The sequence below is a fragment of the Apaloderma vittatum genome, unplaced genomic scaffold (genome assembly GCF_000703405.1).
Source record: "Apaloderma vittatum isolate BGI_N311 unplaced genomic scaffold, ASM70340v1 scaffold24311, whole genome shotgun sequence".
In the NCBI taxonomy this organism is placed as follows: Eukaryota; Metazoa; Chordata; class Aves; order Trogoniformes; family Trogonidae; genus Apaloderma; species Apaloderma vittatum.
Genome location: NW_009701554.1, coordinates 1,335 through 20,778, shown reverse-complemented (window position 1 = coordinate 20,778; position 19,444 = coordinate 1,335). Strand labels below are relative to the sequence as shown.

At 45.3% G+C, this 19,444-nt stretch overlaps 1 protein-coding gene across 1 annotated transcript in view; it reads right to left on the bottom strand.

The window, feature by feature from the left end:
* Positions 1 to 19,178, bottom strand: part of LOC104281255 (pterin-4-alpha-carbinolamine dehydratase 2) — a 19,983-nt gene extending 805 nt beyond the window's left edge. The window contains exons 1-3 of the mRNA XM_009879176.1: positions 19,053 to 19,178; positions 2,076 to 2,156; positions 578 to 680 (exon numbers count right to left, since the gene is read on the bottom strand). Of these exons, the coding sequence (XP_009877478.1) occupies positions 585 to 680; positions 2,076 to 2,144 (165 nt within the window). The 5' untranslated portion in view covers positions 2,145 to 2,156; positions 19,053 to 19,178 and the 3' untranslated portion in view covers positions 578 to 584. The remainder of the gene's footprint in view (positions 1 to 577; positions 681 to 2,075; positions 2,157 to 19,052) is intronic.
* Positions 19,179 to 19,444: the final 266 nt, after the last annotated feature.

The following is a 19,444-nucleotide window of genomic DNA, read 5'->3' as shown; positions in this document are numbered from 1 at the left end:
CACCCCAAACAGCGGCTCAATCCTGCGAGGTGCTGAGCTCTCACCCAGCCCAGCCAAGCACTGAAGTGGACGCTTCGTTTAACGATGCGAGTGCCAGGAGCTCACCGGGATTTCTTCGAACTCGCTGGACCCAGAGGTGAAGTTTTCAGCAGCTGCAGCATCCAGTCTCACATCTCAGACGAAGGACGGTTCTCAGGCCGGCAGCGGGTACAGCTGCTGGGCTGTGGGTGCCAAAAGGGCGGATGGGTTCCAACAGCCGTCGGCAGAAGCACAGAAAAACACCAAAACATGAAGCTGTAGCTGCTGGTTGAGCTGCAGTTCCAAGGAAACCTCAGCAGCAGCTTGCACCGCTTTCACTAGCCCCCCTCTCATGGGCCAGCGGTCACCGGCCGAGGCAGAGGAACCAAGCCAGGCACCCAGAGAGGCCTCAAGACTCAGGTCTTAAAGGCCAAAAAAGCTAAGCCACTCTTCTTACAAAATATCTCATCTCGTGGGTTTTGTGAAATCAAGGTTACAAGGAATGAGGGATGTAATTTGAATACAAAATCTTGTTGGACAATTTATTAAAGCATTTTACATCTTGGTTACACCGAGGCAGCAGCTTTGTCAATAAACTGAGCCAGTTTCACATCTCTCTTGGTCAGTCCACCACAGTCGTGGGAAATCAGGGTTATCTGAACCTGTCGAAAAGGAAAAGAAAGGGGTTACGAAGGCATTTTAGTTCTGCTATTCATGGGGAACGCTGCGTGTCTCTGTAGTGAGCTGGTTTTACACGATGCTCCCCGCTGGACACTCACTGCTCATGTAAACCAGGAGATGTGTAGGTGAGGAGGCTTAACAGAGCCTCCAGCTGAAGCAAAGCGAGGCCCTTCGCAGAATAAACCAGGCTTTGCATTCTTGGGTTTCATCCAAGAAGAGGCGAACCATTAAATAACTCCTTCTTTCCATTTAAATTCCACGTATCGGTTTCCTGAAGAACCTGGGCCGGTGAGCAAGCTGCCACCAGCCAAGTCAGGGGCTCCGCGTTTTGTTAAAAATCAGCACCCTGAAGGTGAAAAAACTCGAAATTGTTCAGCTTGTTGCAGATTAATTTCAAAAAGAAAAACAAACGGACTGCTGCGTTTTGCTATGACGCAGCTGCCTGCACGCGTTTGTTTAGACTAAACCAGATGATGAGTTGGGCGTTACTTTGTCTTGCCTTCGGCTGAGATTTTGGGAGAAGAAGGGAGGGGGAAAAAAAACGACAAATTCTGAATATTCTGGAAAGTCAAGAAAATAATGAAAAGTAGATGATTAGGAGTTTGTCCCCTTAAACAGGGTGACCTAAAGAACCGATGAGGAGCAGCCTGTGCCGGGATGCCTCTGTCCAGGGGGAGAGATGGGGATGTCCTGCTCTAGGGGGTGGTTCCCAGCCACAGGCTGCTTGTCCACGTGTCCTTTGAGCATATTTTTAGCAGGACAGCCATGTATTCGCCAAATGCTAAAATAAACAACTCGAGACAATGCAGCATATTAGAAAACAAAAATAAAGGGAGAGTAATAATTTCCCCCTTCACACAGCACCTTTCACTCAGGGGTTGCAATATACCTTTTTACATACGAGACCGCCATCAGTTAGGTAATATTATAAACCGATTTTATAAGCTGCTATGCTGAGACATAGGTGCCTACAATTCTTTAAAAAAAATAAATCAGACTTAATTGAGACTGCCAGGCTCCCTTTTAGGTACCTACACATCGACAGGCTGCACCCCTGACTTGTTGCACAGAAAGGAATGGGAGTTGGTGACTCGTTTCAAAACAGGAATTTATTCAGGTTGGCTAAATACGAGCTTAAAGGCTTCTTAGATCTCAGCCAGAGAGGTGAAGCGACACACACAGCCAGGAATCATCGCAAATTTTGATTCCTCAAGTAGCTCAGCATCTCTTTAAAATCTCAAACCTTTTTACAAAGATACAACCTCCTCCCATTCCCTTCTCTGTACAGAAGCTACAAAAAAAGGCAGAGGGAATGGGCCAGTGGCTTGGTCTCCTTAACCTGCCATGCCTGTAAGTAGGGCTGGTGGACACGTTACCTTGCTGTAGACATTAAACCACTCCGGGTGGTGATTCATCTTCTCTGCTTGCAGAGCAACGCGCGTCATAAATCCAAAAGCCTAAGGAGAGAAAGAGCAAAGGGGGAAATACTCTTCTACCTGTCAGGATCTGAAAGGTTCACCCCAAAACCCTCAAGAACTCCAGGTTTGCTGCACCTTTATGTGCGTTGATGGAGCCTTTTGCATTCTCACGCCACCGAGACGTTTCCTGAGGCTCCTGAAAATCGTCCCCTTCCAGCCCTGGTAAATCACTGCTCGGAGTTACTTATTCCAGGATTCCACTGCACGAGAACAATGATTTTACCTTTGGCATCCAAACAGGGATTTGAAATGACTGCCCCAACTCCCTCACCCCTTGCTGCATCTTACAATCATGCAGTTTCCAACTACACATCACGCTACGGCATTACCGATGCTGGAAACAGCCTTTCGTGGAGCTATTTCGCTCTTTATTTCACTGGGGGGGAAGAAGGGTGGCAGGTGGGTTTGCCCCTCTGCTCTGTGAGAAAACATTCTCCCTTAAAATGAGTTAAAATATCCACTCCTCTGCCCCCACACCCTGCACTGCACGCTCCCCCCAGGACGCAGGTTTTATCGCTGGCTCGAGGAGAAAATAATAGCAGGCCCTTAGGAGCAAATCACTGCGTTATATGAAAAAAATCAGAACGTCCACATAAATCAAGAACGCAATTACGTGAGCAGGACGCCTCTAAGTCAGGGGGGCTTGTTCTGACTGAGCCCCATCCATCGGGGTTCAGGACCTGAATTAACATGCAAAGCTGAAGTAACATCCACGCTATAGTCTGGTTCATATTATAATACAAGCCCAACAAAACCCTACCTGATTTAGGTAGTTTTTAGTGCCAATTTATAGAAGAGAATGCATATAGGCCGCATTCCACCACGCGATGGCTATTTCAAACAAACATGTGGTCAATGAATAACATATAATGGTCGATAATAGTTTCAAGTCTTTTTTCCTCTCCCAAATTACAAAAACCTTTAAGTCGAAAAAAAAGAATTGGTGCCTGGATGAAGTATGACTTTGTTAGTCGCTTTGCCAGTCAAATGAACGCAAACGTTATAATCAGAGAAAATCATTCCAATGAGGTTTGTCATTTGGAAATCACCAAACTGTCAGCAATTAAAAAGCTTTTTTCTTTGACCCAAGAGCATTCCAAAATTCGGGAAAATCTTAACTTCCCTTGAAGCTCTCGCTCGATTTACTCCGAGCGAACAATTACGTATAAAAATTTGCAAATGTTTCAGCAGCACGCTTTGAAGCAGAGAGCTGCAAGTTGTGCATCAGATGTTAACAATGATGTGGAAAATAATTCTGCATTAATAGTGCTGAATGATATTTGATTTCAACATTTTTAGAGTGTCCATGGGCTTATCAGGAATGCGATTTCCAACAACCGCAACCCAGGCACAGAAACGTCCCCGAAAGCTTCAAACAGCAACGCATCGGGCAACTAGACTGTCTTTGTACAAACAGCAAGAGAAAACAAATATATTAAATTTATGAAAACGCTTACGAGGTTCATGTACACTCGACCGGCATCCCAGGAACTCGCGCAGCCGTGCACACGTGTGGGCTGCAGCACTACACAAACACAACTCACTGCCTGTGGGACAACCCCTATGGCTCCACGGGAGGGCCGTCAGGGCAAGCGACACAAGCCAACGAGTTGACTAAATTCACCCGCTCTGCAGAGCTTCCTGCACGCTTCGCAACGACGAATCCTCCCGGTCGGCGGAACCACCACGCTGACTCGCTGCCTCCTTCCCTGCAAGTCTCCAGCTAGATGAGATGGACATCAGCCTTAAAACCACGCGTCTTCCCAACCAATGCTCAGCTTGGGGCTGTCCGAGTCACGACGAGGAGTTAATCCCGGCACAGAGGACCCTCCCCAGGACAGGTCCTGCTGCTCCTGGCTCCCGCTGACCATGACTGTCCCAACCCGGGCGATCTGGTGTTGTGGGGAAGGACAGATCAGGCACCCCCCAGAGGCACACTCACCTTCATCCAGGCCCTGCTCTGCTCAGAGACGCTCTCCCTCGTTGCACACAACCCAAAGCAACTCAGTTCTTGCATTTGAGTTTATTTTAATTACATGCAAAAAGAATCTCCCGTTAAGAAAACGAGCTATGGCTCTGCTGAGCAATTTCACCGACGCAATCTCCATTAAGGTCCTAAATACTTCCTCTGCTAATTAAATTAATTGGAACACTATTGTTTAGGAATCACCTTCATATTTGTAGAGCCGTAACCTTTCTTTGGGAAAATACAATTGGCTCTGGAAGGAAAAGATATTTAGGTTTGATTAGATATGAAAACACTATTACATAAAATCAGTTTAGACATTTCTTCACGTCTTGAAACTTGATCGGTAATTTGGTCTAATTGGTGATCAAGGAAACTATCTTGTGATCAATTAAAGTAATTACCACATTCCGGCAACACAACCAACCTTAATTTGAGCAGGAGTCTGCAATTCTTCAACTTTAATTAAAAATAATGAAAATTATTATGCAGGCTGCAGTGCAAGATCATTGCCAAGACTGCACTGGTGGGCAGAGTTTATCAGACCATCACACATTTCTTGATGAAAGTAGGACAAGTATTTTACTCACGACAGTAAGACCCGACACAGTCTTGACTTTCACCACATGAATACCAGAGATCTGCAGCCCCTCGGCCGCTGACGAGAACTTTTTCAGATTTTTTTTCCTTCCAAATTCGAAAGAGAGGAGAGAGAAAGGACTTGTGCGTTCTCTAGAAGCCATAAATAAGTATTCCAAGCAGCTTTGACGTAGTAAATATTATCAAGTATCTGACTATTTCAGTAGAAGGCATATTAGGTAGACATTTCCAACCTAATCTTTTGAGGACATTTGGGCTAAAATAACATCCAGACATACAGGTTCCTCTTAACTCAGTACAGCGTGTCACCCAAGTGATGGCAGACTGCCGAGTCCCTGCAACGAACCACGGGGAGCAATGGAAGATCCGACGAGTGAAGCAATCCTGCTCAGACAAGGAGATGCCTTGGGTGTGCCCGTACTTCTCTCCCCTTCGTGTCTGTTAAGACATCGAAAGAAAGAACTGAAAACGGAGTTTCAGTCGTAACGCCACTTCTGGAACGCTTTTTAAATACTAGAGGCCATAGGATGTCACCATGAGACAAAAATCAGGGCTATTCTGAGAAGAAAAAGGTAACACAATAAAGTAAAAGAAAAAAACAAACCAAACTTAAACAAAAATAATCTCTCCCCTAATGCTTCAGGACAGGCCAAACCACTTTCGAAAGTGACAACAGACCCTGTCACAGGAGGTGAGACAAAATTCCAGCCCTCCCTCCCGGCACCCCACGGCCCCCAAGGAAGCGCAGGATCCCGGCGCTAATCTGCTATTATTCTTCCTTTCACCCTTCTTAAGCAAGGGATCAATTCGTCTTAATACTTCTTTAAACACGCTGCTTTTGTACGACGCTTGCCAACATTATCTCGACGAGTTACACAGGTCGATATGTCGCGATAACCCATCACCCGCCCGCGAGCCCCCCGTGACGGATGACCCCGGCGCGTCTCCAGAACCCAGCGGCTGATGGTGCTTCACTCCACAGTGGAAATGTTATGAAAAAAAGAAAAAGATCCAAAAGGCTAAACGACAGAACCACGCACGCTTTTTAGTTATTTGTTTTTGATTGCGTGCGCTACGAAACGCGTACCTGGGCTTCTTAAATCCTTCAAGCACTCTGCCAAGGAACCTATCTGCTAATCACAAGTACATGAAGGTTTTTCTGCCTCCCATCTGTCATCCTAACGCCGGAGGTAGCCTTAACCTTGACCTTCTGCGGTGCAAGGGCTCCCTGTCTTCCCTTCCCCACCCACTCGGGCTGCATCTGTACCAGTTATCAGGGGGAAATGAATAAATTAAATGAGTCGCCGTGACGTTGCCGTACGAGGCAAGAGGTGACAACGTCTCACATGTTTGCTTTCCACCCACCCAAATAAAAAGTAGCCAGTAAAAAGCATGGGTTCTCCTCATCAGTTTGACACTTAGAACAGCAATAAACTACAATCATTAAGGTTTCAAATCAGAAGCTTTTGCAAATGCAGCTGATATTACCACCTAGCAGTGAGCTACGGGCCAGTGGGTAACAGCAAAAGCTCTTTAATGCCAAGTTATTTTAAGTCATGTTTAGCTAGTCACGAGGGCTTAACTTCATCTCAGGACATTTTCCGTCGTGCCCTCACAAAAAAATGCAGGGTTCATTTAATTCTATTTACTCCATCAGGAAAGACTTACACCTTATAAATACGCAAAAATCATATCATGAGGCCATGCTCTTCATCTGAAAGTGGCACCATGGCTAAAACGCAAAAAAAAAGGAGGAAAACAACTGGTGTGCAGGAAGGGGAGAGCAGTACAGGAGGACAAGTATTCATTCTCAAAACTACATGGAGTTTCTCAAAACCATCTGGGGATTCTTCCCTGTTGGCATCATCAGCCGCCCGAATGCTGTCCATCCTCAGGGACACCAGAACCCTGCAGCGTTTTGGCTATTTTCCTCTTTTTTTTTTCTTTTTTTGGTCCTATCTGGATTGATCCACAACATAAACCAGGGGAACGCCTCCCCACCGCCCTTCTCACCCTTTCTAACAGCAGTCCACGAATGGAGGGACAGTCCTTAAGAACGCAACCAAACCGTGCCCCAAACCAGTGCTGAACTCAGGTTATTCACGTCTCTGTCCCCACGGTGAGAGCACAAGCCACGAAAAGCCGTCTCACTTTCCAACTTCACCGACTTTGCTTTCCCAGGTTCATGATATTCTTTTAAAACCCGGAGCTGGCTGCTCACCTCCTCCACACTTATCTGCACGCATCATTTACACAGAAGTAAAAAGCTGCTCTGCACTCTCCACAACGTCCCCGATTTATCCTCCTATCACGGCTGTAAACACTGCTCCCCGCGTCAGATCCGCAGCGGCGTGTGTGAAAACCTTCTCCACCACGTTTCACAAAGAAGGCTCTTTCTGCCTCCCAACACTTGTTTACAATTATGCCGGCGAAGAAACTAGCTCGCCAGCTCTATATCAAACATTTTTGACAGCAAAAGCACAAACACTGATCTATTCTAAGTAGTTTGCCACTCTGTGTAATCTTGGAGAAGGCATTCTTGCCTTTGATTCTAAAAATGTTTATACTTCATACATTATGCAAATAGTTTTTATATATTAAGAAATAATGCAAGCAAAGCTCAAGTTAAATTAAATTCTTCAACAATAACCTTGCCAAAGCACTGATTTTCCTATTAAAAAAATTATTCCAATTTGTTGATCTTACATTGGATGAAACATACTGTAACAATCTTCATAATTTATGTCCTGTTGGGACACTATGATTTAAAGTAACATAATACAGACCAGCATCACCGCTAATCTAAACCACCTGACCAGATAAACAACAGTTTCCCCTTCTCTCTTCATTGAGGGTATTTCTGTTTATTGTCACACGATTTCCCAATTTGAAGAACACGAAGAATAAATGGAGGCAAAGAGAAGCGGAGCTCGGAGGCGTAGCCTTTCCTCAACGGGGACGCTTCTCACCCGGGTACCGGTACAATGTCAAGAGCTGCAGGAGATGACAGATGGCGATTTCAGGAATGCTGTCCCGGGAAAAACCCAAGCTCGAGGCAGAGGGAAGCTGACGCTCGCTCAGCACCACCGAGATGCGACACGGTCCTGATGCTGCTCAAGACGCGGCGCCCCAGAAGAAGTCAGAGTCAAAGGTTTCATCTTCCGAAGCCCAGCGGCCACCTGAGCTGTAAGATAACACCGACAGAAAGCAGGTGCAAGCGTAATCTGCCCCATCTGAGATGCAACTGGTCTGAAAAACAAATGCATACTCTCTGCTAAGGCCAATGGGCACGAATCAGGGCAAGAAAAGGGACCAAGAGGAAGGCAGAGGGCACAAAGCTGCTCTTAGAGCCTTCTCCTTGCTTCACTCTCCTCTTCCCCACACGCTCCCGAAGTGGGGGAGTGAGCTCCCCCAAGGGAACGCCCTCGCGCAGAATCTGCACAACACACAACTTCACCTTTTCTAAGCCTGCGTATATCAGGATTTTTGTGACTGCCAAATTCAGACCGATTTTTCTATTACTGGTGATAATATGATGCAAAATGTTACACCTATTACCTTCTTCCACCTTGACTTTTCTGGCAGCCTCGGTGCTGGGGATCATTTTTCCTATTCTCATTTTTATTAGAGTAAGCAATTGCACCTGGACGTCCTGAACAGAAAGCAGATAATATTCGCGGTGAATCACTGAAAGACTTCACACCAAAATCGATTTCCACCAAAAAGATTTACAGACTTGATGGGGTAGAAGTGAGAAGCAACAGAGATGTCTTAAGGCAGCACAAAAACTCCTTTCTGGGAGTGATAAAAGTCTCAAGCTGGGTCAACACAACCATATTACAAAACCCATTCATTTGCTCACAGGTAGATAAAAATAATTATGGCTGCCCATAAATACTACTGTAAAACAAGCACACATCCTAAATCCCAACCAAACCTGGAGCAAGGCTGCACGGTATTTGTGATATATCATTTCATACAGAAATACTCAAATAATGCTCCACAGAAAAATACTCAAATAATGTGCAAAAAAAGAAGCTTTTTCCATTTTTTCCCTCAGTTCCAGCTCCTTAGCACTCTAGGTAAACACAGCCCCACGGGCATTATTTTATTTATTAAAAATGTAGGTCTCTACATTCGATTTTTGAAAAGAAGAAGGAAAATAATCTCAGCTTTCAGGACTGAACTAAAATGTGGAAGAAATCCTCCAGCCACAAAATCAGCTAAACGTGGCTCTCCACCATCCAAGCCATTTTTGTGTGCTTTGCGCTAAAAAACAGAGCATGAAGGTTGCACTTAGGAGGTTTACACCAAATAAAATTGCTACCTCAAGAAACATGACATTTTAAAATGAGCTTTTTGCACCCTACCTAAAAACATTAACTCGTACAGTGAAGCCCCCATTAACTGAGCACCTGCTAAAGCAATCAGTCACTTAAAATAATAAACTCTCTTGGCCACGCAAGCGAAAGAACAATGATAATTTCGCTTGTTAAAGCAAATGTTTGGCCCAGCAAATCAAACTCCTGGCTGTACCGTAATAAAACCATGACACGAAGCACTATAAAAATAAACCGGTAACAAGGTGCAGGCAGTCCCCAGTTCCAAGCTTTGCAACTGAGCCACTTGAACCCTTTGCCAAGGCTCTCCGCTCGCTGACGAGGACGCTGCCGCTTGGGCAACGAACTGTCCTCGGCCACACAGGGCCAGCCCGCGATGCGGAGCTGTCGAGAAACAGAGCAAAGACGAATTAATTTAAGCAAGCGCTCCGCTCCAGAAAGGTACTTCAGCCCCTCCGGCTTTTCTAGAGCTCAGGTATAGGGCACAGAAGAACAGAGTTCATTGTCCTGTCGCACCACGTTTTGGATGGAACAGATCTGGCTACAGCAGAACAAAATCTGACTATTTCCCCCCAGATTTCTTCTTCGCTCGTGTGCGAAGGAATGATTTCACTCTGTAGACATGAAAGCGAGGTTTGCCTGCCATACAGGCTGCTGATAGCATCGGGAGCACTCAGACAAAATTCTCCTTGGTCTTTGGGCCAAGATTATGCAAACTACCCGTTTAACATCCAAGATCTTCTCTGCTGAGTATCCAAGGGCAATCATATGCTGCCTCTGAAAATCCTCTAAATCGCTGCCATTTATGACGCTAAGAAAACATCAAAGAGTGATAAGAAAGGCATTGCGTTAAGACGGATCAAGAGAAGAAGCGGCTGGTCTCACGCCCATCTCATCTGCCACTATCCTCCTACCCACTGCACTGTCAGCATTCGTGTTTTGGGTTGGTTTTTTTAAAGACAAGTTCAAAAGTTCAAACACGCGACAGAGAAATCCCAACGGAGGTGTGAGGAACGGGGAGAGGTCTTCTGATCAGCCTCTTGGTGAAGCCAGAATCTAAAAAGACATAAAGCTGTGAAATAAAGCAAATTCAGGAACATTTGCTGCACATCCAGTCAGGGAATCATTTAATTCAATTGAGCTGCTGAAAGCGTCCTACTGTACTGTCAGGATGGGTCTTCATTTGGACATTCTCTCACAGTACAAGAGAGCAGGTGATATGTGGGCGCAGTGAACTCAGGAGACTTACTTGGGCCAGCACTAGCAGGTTTTTAATTTTATATTGCACTCCATATTATTTTCTAGAGAGACATTTCACATCTAGAAGTGATAGATCCTCCGGTGAGGAGAAAAAAAAAAAAAAGAGAGTAGGAGAGAGCAAGCGTCTGCCCAGACACCACGTTTCTGTTTGGGGCATCCTTCAAGCTCGGAGCAGCGGGGGACCTTGCCTGGTTTGCCCTGCCCACTGTTCCCCGCGTGATCTGTAGGTCACCTAGAGCTGTGCTTCATCTTTTCCCAAGACATGAGGGTTCCTCTGGGCAACTCACACTGCTTGTACCTCGGTACGTCTTGAAACGGAGAGATGGGCTCACAAAGGGAGACAACCGCTAATTCCGAGTCCTCCAGCGAACACCAACCTTCTAGAAATTCACCTGAGGACACCACAAAGAGAAACTCTTTGTAAACCTCTGGTTTTATATTAGATGGGGCATTACAACACGCATAAACACAACGTCCTAGGCTTGTACAGCTAATGTTATTTTTGGTATTTAATGGTATTTTTTGCTTGCTACAAGCATCCACCCACCGTACCACAGGGTAAAGATTCTCCCAACCTCAGTCACACACAGAAATATATTTAACTGCCTCATGTCAACATGAGGAAAATCACCTCAGATCATGAAATCAGGACTTTTCCTTCTGACCCTAGGAATAAAAAAGAATGTTTTCCTCCAAAGCCCCCTCAGCAATAACTAAACCCGAGGGCAAGGTGCTGACTCAGCACAGGGATCCCCACCAAACCTCTCCAAGCTATCACAGCCAGCTTTACGTTTGTCCAAAGCAACTTTTCACCTCAGCCCAACAAAATTCAAGGAAGAAAAGGGCACAGGGAACCTCTCCCCCATAAAAACCCAAGCAAAGCGGGTTTGCAGCTTTATAAAAAGGGAATTAAAAAAAAAAACAAACCCAAAAAATCAAACTACACTCGCCTTACCCCGATAAACCGCGGCGCTGCCAGTGGCTTTCCAGAGCAGATGTAACATTTTAGCCAAACGTGATTGTTTGTGAAAGAAATAATTCCGATCAGAACCCGAAATTGCAGCCAGCAGAAGCGCTGCACTTCGTCAACGTTAATCCGCCCTGACGGGGAGCGGCGAGCGGAGATTCCTACTGCGAGAGGAGCAGATGCGAAAGGTCAGCGCTGCCCCGCGACTTCAAAACCCCGAACGTGTAAAACAGTGTGCATTAAAGCCTGAAACGGCTCACCGCGGGATTAACGGATGTCCGCTAAGCGGGTTTGATGTGCTTTCGGTGAGTAATGGTTCATTTTTAAATGGGGGAGTTTGTAGTTTTGTTTTAGTTCACTCCACCGGCCCGAGTCCATTTTTAATTACAACTGCGGAGGACGACGTCCCAAAGCGCGTCTCTCCTTCGCGAGGCAGTGAGAGCTGCTGGGGTACGAGGCAACTGACGGTTCGGAAACGTACTCGGGCGTTGTTCCAAAAGCAAGGGGTGAAACAACCAAGAGAGATGTGCTGTTTGTGTTTAGTCAGCACCGTTCTGGCGCTCCCCCCAAAATAAGTTTTAATGCAAAAAGAGTTGAAAGGCGCCAGGTTTCCTCAACTGGAAAGGTAAAAAAATATTTTGAGTGTCCACGTTCTGCAGGAAAGGCTACGTCAGTCTTGCTTGTGTTCTCCCAAATGAGGGTGTCCAACAGAATTCATTTTCCGTTCATTTTCCAAAGGAAGGAGCCCTAAAATCAAGCTGACCTGCTCACATTTGCTGTCTTTCAGCACAGAGGTAGGGCAGCCCTGTTCACGTTGCTGATACAGGGTTTGTTCTGTTTAATTTGAACCGAGTGAACAATCCATTTGTGTGGCTGAAAAACAAAAAAAAGAAGAGAAGCATCTCTTCTGCTCCAAATCTTGTGAAATCCAAACGGCATTTTGACAAATTATTCCTTTTGCGCTTTCAGATCAATGACCGCAACAAGCATAAGGCAAATGCTGTAATAATTTTTACTTAAGTGATAATAAATCCATCTTTTAAGGGAAGCATTCATATCAGAGCCAACTGGAGAGCAGCCCAAAGGTCAGCTGGGCAGATTTAAGCAGTGGCCTGCTTAAACGGAGACACAACGGGTCTGCTCGGTGAGGAAAAAACAGCAATTAGAAACACCACCCCAAAAAAAGTTATAAACAATAAAATATTGGTGTATTCTACGGAGAAATACAGCTTAGCTCATCAAGAAGATGAGCATCGCTAATTACAGTTAAGTCACAAGGAAAATTAAACCCATGCAACTTCCACAACATCTGGGAGGAGACATCTCAGGTGATGAAGGAGATGAAGGACACACATCCACTCCCACTCGTCAACTCAAAGATGATTAATTTTATTTAAATATCATCAACTGTCCCGGCATTTTAAATAACCCTGATGGCCTGCTCAACACCAGTGGTGCTGCCACAGTGACACTGTAACGGTGACAGCGGAACTGTAACGTGCCACAAACGGACGGGCCACGAGGGTGGTGGGATCTGCACGAGGAGACCCCGGCCAAGAGCAGAGGAGACGCCCCGCAGCACGAGGAGGGGCAATCCCAGCTCGTCTCCAGCCTGGCTTCAACCAGGGAGGAATTTCTCACGTGCATTACAACTGGGAAGTTGTAACGACAGGACTGAAGGACAGAAGGTCCCAGACACACAAGGGCAGGCTAATTGTGAAGGACTTTTAAAGACGGAAGAGGCTGCTGATGCGCCAAGGCAACTCTATTTAAGACAGAAAAAAAGTTGCCAAGTGCAAAACACTGGGTCTGAAAATATTCTGGAGCGCTGTCAGCCTTCATACATGGTTTGGTGTCCCGGCAGCCATGCTGGCCACGAGAAGGAAATAAACCCTCCATTTCCCAATTCCCAGCACCAAGGATTTAGCTCCTGCCCAGATGTCACCCAGTTGCTTATCTCCACCGCTACGGACTTCCCAGCTCCGCAGAACTTCCCACCACCAGCTGCCAGTGAACTGGCAGCATCACTGGGCACAGGTGACCGGGGCACCAGCATCACCTCCTCTTGTAAGGGAAGAAGACTCGCAAGCTTTCACAGCAGCCCTCTCCCAGAGCTTCTCCTTCCATCTCCCGCAGACGCGGAGCTCCAGGCCCTGCCCAGGATCCACAGCTGCACCCTGACCCTCCACCTCACCGACTCCAAGGAGAGAGTGTTATTTACTCATTCCATCACAAGAACAAACTCGAGGAAGGCGTGATCATGGAGGAATCATCTAGTTTTACGGCGCTTCGCTCTGAGACACTTGAGACGGTTCATTCACTGCGTCTCAGCCCACAGGTTCACCTCCGCCGGTCCCGAAAACTTCACTATCAGCTTCTTCTAATAAAGGAAAATGTCAACAGGCAGATATGCCAGAAATTCATTATTTTCAGACACAAAGATTTTCTCAGCTCCGCAAATCCACCCATAAATAATTCTGATTTATTGCAAATCGGTTATTGTATTCATAAACGCGGGGAAGCCAGCGCACAACGCAACTACCAAAAGAAATACTTTCATAACTTTGCAGGTGCAGAAATCCCGGCATATGGGAGAGGACTCAAAGGATAATGGAAAACGAAGCAGTTTAGGAGAGACTATATGAAAACCAGCACCTACCTAGGCGTATAAAAAGGAATAAATATAATTTATTTTCATTCGACAGGCAATCCAACGCAAAACCTGAGCAGAGGGAGCAAGCAGACCGTCGCTACATTAAAAATAGCAATTCCATCCCCTCGCCCCAAATGAATGAAAACAGGTTTGTCTTGCGATTAGCACAAGTGACAGTCGGGGGCTGAGGCTGCTCTGGCTTTGAGGTTAAACCCAACTGACATAAGCTGCACCTGAATCCAATCAGTCCCTGGGCTCGGAGAAGATTCACACGCGAGGACTAAATCTGCCACAAATGGGTTGGTTTCCGATCCTCCCGTAGCCAACTCGCTTTATTCTGACCCCCATTTAACAAATCAACTTAATGGGCACTGGGAGTGCCGTAAAACTTAACAATGGAGTGATTTTAACTTTTAAAATACAGTTATGAAGCGAAACTTCGGAGAGCTCCTTCAATACTGGAAATCAAATTAAACCTAGACATTTTTTAACAGTCTTGACAGATATAATCCTAGTTACCATGTAAATTTATGGTAAGCTGCTGTGATATTAGCCACAGGTGCTACTTTTAATATATGGCCCGCATCTGGCTGGGAATAAAATTTCTCAGAGGACTGAACATGACCTCACTATCAGACAATGGAGAAGTAAAAAAAAAAACCACAAAACACAAGACCGCTGTGGCATATAAAAAGCTGGAGATGTGGTCCACAACCGAATATTTAACATAAAATTCATTTTAGCTCTGCAGATTGTAGGTTAAAGGATATTATGCTTCAATACATAAAACGGGCACAAGATTAAGTACATAAAGTGGCAATGAAATACGCTGCCTACACATACAAAAACCAAATTTTCCAATCTTTGATCAACGCCGAAGACAAAGCAACGCACCGGGAGCGGCAAAAAGAAGTATCGACACAGATCACGTTACAGACACTGGCCCCAAGTGCCACCGTCAACATAAAGGAAGAGGACGCGTTGCGTATCCTATCAAATTTGTTCGGGTGTGTAATTGCGGTAACACAATGAGGATGATCAACTTAAGGGAAATTTTAAGAGAAATTTAAAGGGAAAATAATTGGCATTTCAATGAGTGGAAGAAAAAGGCATCTATCATAATACGCTCTGCCTGACTTTTTTTTTCCTGGATTTCAAGCAAGAGAGCTAGCAAATTTGGAAAGGAAATGGAAAGTGAGAATAACAATTTATTTAATAGTTCTAGATTTTTTGCACATCTTTAAATCAGCAAAAACCGAGACTCCACAACTGCAGTAAAACACATGTGCTTCTACTCTCCCTGCACACCATCCTCCAAAGCGTTTCCTTACTGTCCCCTCCACTCAGGCTCATCTTTCGCCCTATGTCCTGCAGCCCCAAAACACAAAATGTATTTAAAATAGCTTTTAAAGAGCATTTGATTTCCTGTCATTTTATAAAATGACGTTAGAGGTCTTATGGAGACTTCCTACATGATTTTTTTTTTTTTTAAAGAAAAGCAACCTTAATTAAAAACTTACCCTATAAAAGAAAGCAGCTGTAAATGCTGAACTCGACCATCAGCAAACATACCCACCTTTGTAATTTCCTAACTGCATTTTCTGCCTTGGCGTGATTACCCAAGGAAATGCAATCACACAGGCAGTTGCCCCTTAAACCCTCTGGTCAAATCCAACCGACTTTGACATGAGACATGGAAGTCTCAGGGTTCAGATGTTCCTGCAGATTCGGTGAAAGGGAGCAGCTGGGTAAGGGACCCAAACACAACGCTCTGCGCCCCACACCCAGAGCCCAGGCTCAAGGCTAAGCCAAGAGAAATTCTGATTTTTAAGCCAGGTCTGTCCCCTTTGCAGGATCATCCCTCCCGAGGCGTAGTGATCTGAAACGCTGAGAAAATCCCAGGAAATTCCTCAGATAGAGGCCAGGACGTTGAGGTCCTCAATAAGCCTTCCCTCCCTCGATGACCAACTTCTAACGTGGTTTCTGCAGCTTCTTTTCTGAGTTTGCAGAATGATAATTGGGAGAAGGTACCTCCATGGTCTGGAGGCGTAAATTAACTTTCTATCCCAATTCCAAATTTCGCTTGGGCAGACTGGAAGCTGAGAGTTTGCTCCACAGCTGGAAGAGAAACATTTTTGTTTCAGTAGCACAACGGACAAGAACATGCGGTGGTCTGAAAGCCTCGCACGCTGCTTTTCTCATCCCTGCAGACAGGGAAGGAGGCCCTGAACAAGCTCCCTGAGGAGGCCGTGAGGTTTCCAGAGGCTCGCTGGCCTCCAGACGTGCGGCAGCGGCTCGAGACTCGCCGTGAAGTGGCACGAGCCCACCCGCTCTCCAAGCCCTCGCTCGCAGCCAGAGGTTTCTGCAGAGCACAAGCTCCTCAGGAAAAGCGACTCAGCCAGGCGGCTCCTGAGCAAGCGCACGGAGAGAAAGTCCTGGAGGTAAGAGATTCCAATTTTAACTCCTCCCTGCCGACCTGCTGCTCAACAGTGGCAACGACACGTGGCGACTGCAAGGTGTAAGGAGGAATGGATGCACCAGCGCAGCTCTTCTAGTAAAGGTGCTCTCCTCTACAACCGAGTTGCTTTTGCCTTTTTTCCCCGCCATCGGTGCATTTCATATTTTATACAAGATTCAAGGACGCCCACCCACCTGGAGCCTGTCTCCCGCTAAAGGCAATGGGGACACGGAGCAGCAGGCACCCCCCAGCACCAGGACCGGCGTGCGGTGGGCACCCACAGCAACACAACAAAGAGTTTCCAGCTGGGACCCCAGGCTGGTTTCCAGCTCCTTTCAGAGACTTGTCCCTCCAAAGCCCATTTGCATTTGAAAATGTATCTTCAGACTAACAAGCAGCACCAGTGCTTTCAAGTCCTGGGTTACAAACTAATTCCCTAAGCCAGAAGTGTCATGAGCTTGTCAGCCTGACAAAGGCAGCCCATCGCGGATTGCTTTTAACCCAGCTCATCTCAGCCTGAAAGCTTCAGGAATCTAAATAACTCTTGTTTCACAGAAGTTTTGTTTCATTCTCATGCTGAAAACAATATACATAAACCAAGCTCATGTCTACACATTTGCACAACTTTATAATAAAAGTTGTGTTTATATTCTTAACATCTGTTGACATACACAGACTCTGTAAACCTGGCATAGATTTTAAAGCCATGGAATTTTCCAGCATTATGAACATTATCTGCGAGAAGCAACACAAAAAAGCAATGAATACATTAATCATACCAATATCATCTGCAAAACATAAATCTGAAATACCTTTCATGTCAGCTCAACTACTCTTTCTTTTTCTTTTTTTTTCACACACCTGATTTTACACCATCTGTAAAAGGATGGCAGGAAGATCACCAAGGAAATTATATTTCTCTGTCCTTTGACTTTTACTAAATACTCTCACTTTATGATGCAAACAGAATATTTATTACGTGAAATTAAAGTAGTTGCACCTAAAAGTTGGTCGTTTTTTTTACACTGCGGGACTAAATCATCCCAACGTACAATGGGAGGATTGTTCCCTAGGTCATGATAAACACAGTACTTCCTATTAGTTACTATAAACATAAATATACATATTATATAGACTTGTTTTTATATAGTTGTTTACAACATAAGCATCAATACAGCATACGTGCACAATTTGAATTTACTTTCCGCTTCAACTTATTGAAAGGCAAATACCTGCTCTCTAACACCAGCTCTGAACATTCCCTCAGGACCTGCACGTTGAGCCCTTCCCTGAGCTACAGTAACAGCAACGCCTTCTGCCCTCCACAAACGGGGACACCACAGCTGGTTCCTACGGATCAGTGGCTGAAATTTTGCCTTCAGAAATTCAGAAATAACCCTGGTCCAACCAGAGCTGCTCAAAGGACCCACCTGCCTGGCTCGTTCTCCCAGCTGGGCACAGAAAGTTCAGTTTTGAAGTCCGTTCCCACCCTCTGCTCTCGTTTCTACTTACCCGACACCCATAAAGGGCAACCAAGAACAGAAGAGACTCTACCAGTATCTCCCAAACAACTCAAAGGGCAAATTTTTTTTGAGTACGCTTTCTAAACTGTATACTTTATCATTTACAAATGAGCATATTTAAATATACACAACTTACGATACTGGCATGTGCCTCATGAATCTTCAAATTAGAAGGACATATGGATATCTACCTGTGTTGTAAGATAAAACTACACAGTCAGAAAATCACAACTTCATGAATTTTTGCTAAAGCAAAGGGTTTTCTCGGTATCTGCTGGTGCAGCACACTGATTTGTCTCTCGCCCTCTCTGCTGGCATGCTGCCTAAGTCCATCTGACCAAACTGACTTCGTTACTCACAGAGTGCACAACCACTTCTAAACTAACTTTAGGGAAGAAAAAAGTCATCTCTAGTTGTGCTGAATCAACAGACTTTGCCCGTGCCCCAGAAGAGACGTCGTTCCATGAATATTTGAAGCACAAAGGCTGAAAGTCTCAACTCTGCCAAGGGTTACCTCTATCTCATCGGTGCTGGGCTCTCCTGGCTGCTCCAGCTCTGAGCTGCCTGCACATCTCACCAAGGTTTCATGTGAGCTCCCTCTCATGGGCTCCCCTCCTTCGTTGCCCTCTAAATTACCAGATCCAGTTCTACTTGCTCTCTATTAACATTCAGATTTGAAGCACAATCCAGGAGAAAATGCACTTTGGACTCCAGACGTGCTCTCTGGACCAGCAGCATCCTGCTTGTGAGCTGGATTTTTCTGCAGTTGTTATTTTCTTTTGCTTTCACCCAGCCTGGCGCACCTCATCCACCTTTTCTCTACTGCCTGGGCTTTCCCAATCCCATAGGACTGACCCTGACCCTAAAATTATAATCAAGACATTGTAATATTAGAACAAATCAACTTAACAACTACGAAACTGAATTAATTTACTCCACCTGATGAGATGAGAATCAGGCAGCAATCCGCTGAGGCAAACTCAAGATGGTTTGGCCCCACAAGGATACTCCCAAATTTCTGAATATAAATATCTTCCCATCAGGATTGTGTGGAAATCACAGCAATTACATTTCCTTTATATGAAAAGTGGTATATAACAGTAATTACCTGATTAAAATTTTTGAAATTGAACTCTTTGTAGATGGCATCTCTTTTGCTTAACTCAGACCAGCCTGAAGCTTTGAGATCAAGTAAAACTTGGTTCCTCTCCTCCGCCGTCAACCAGTGCGACTGCGAAGACTATTGAGTAAAAAAAACACATGACACGAGTGAGGCTGAGGTTCTCTTTTGTACAACAATAAGAAAACCACACGCGAAATTGTGGTTATGTATTGTAGAAAGGAAAGGAGGTGGAAAATTCACTCTACAGTTTCTCACTGTTTGTAATTTCACAGATCAGCTTCAACTTAAAACAGCCAAGAAACACCATTTCTGGTTTTGTACAAAACTAGCAGAAAGCAAGAGGCTCTTTCACAGGAATGAACACAGACACCAGCATA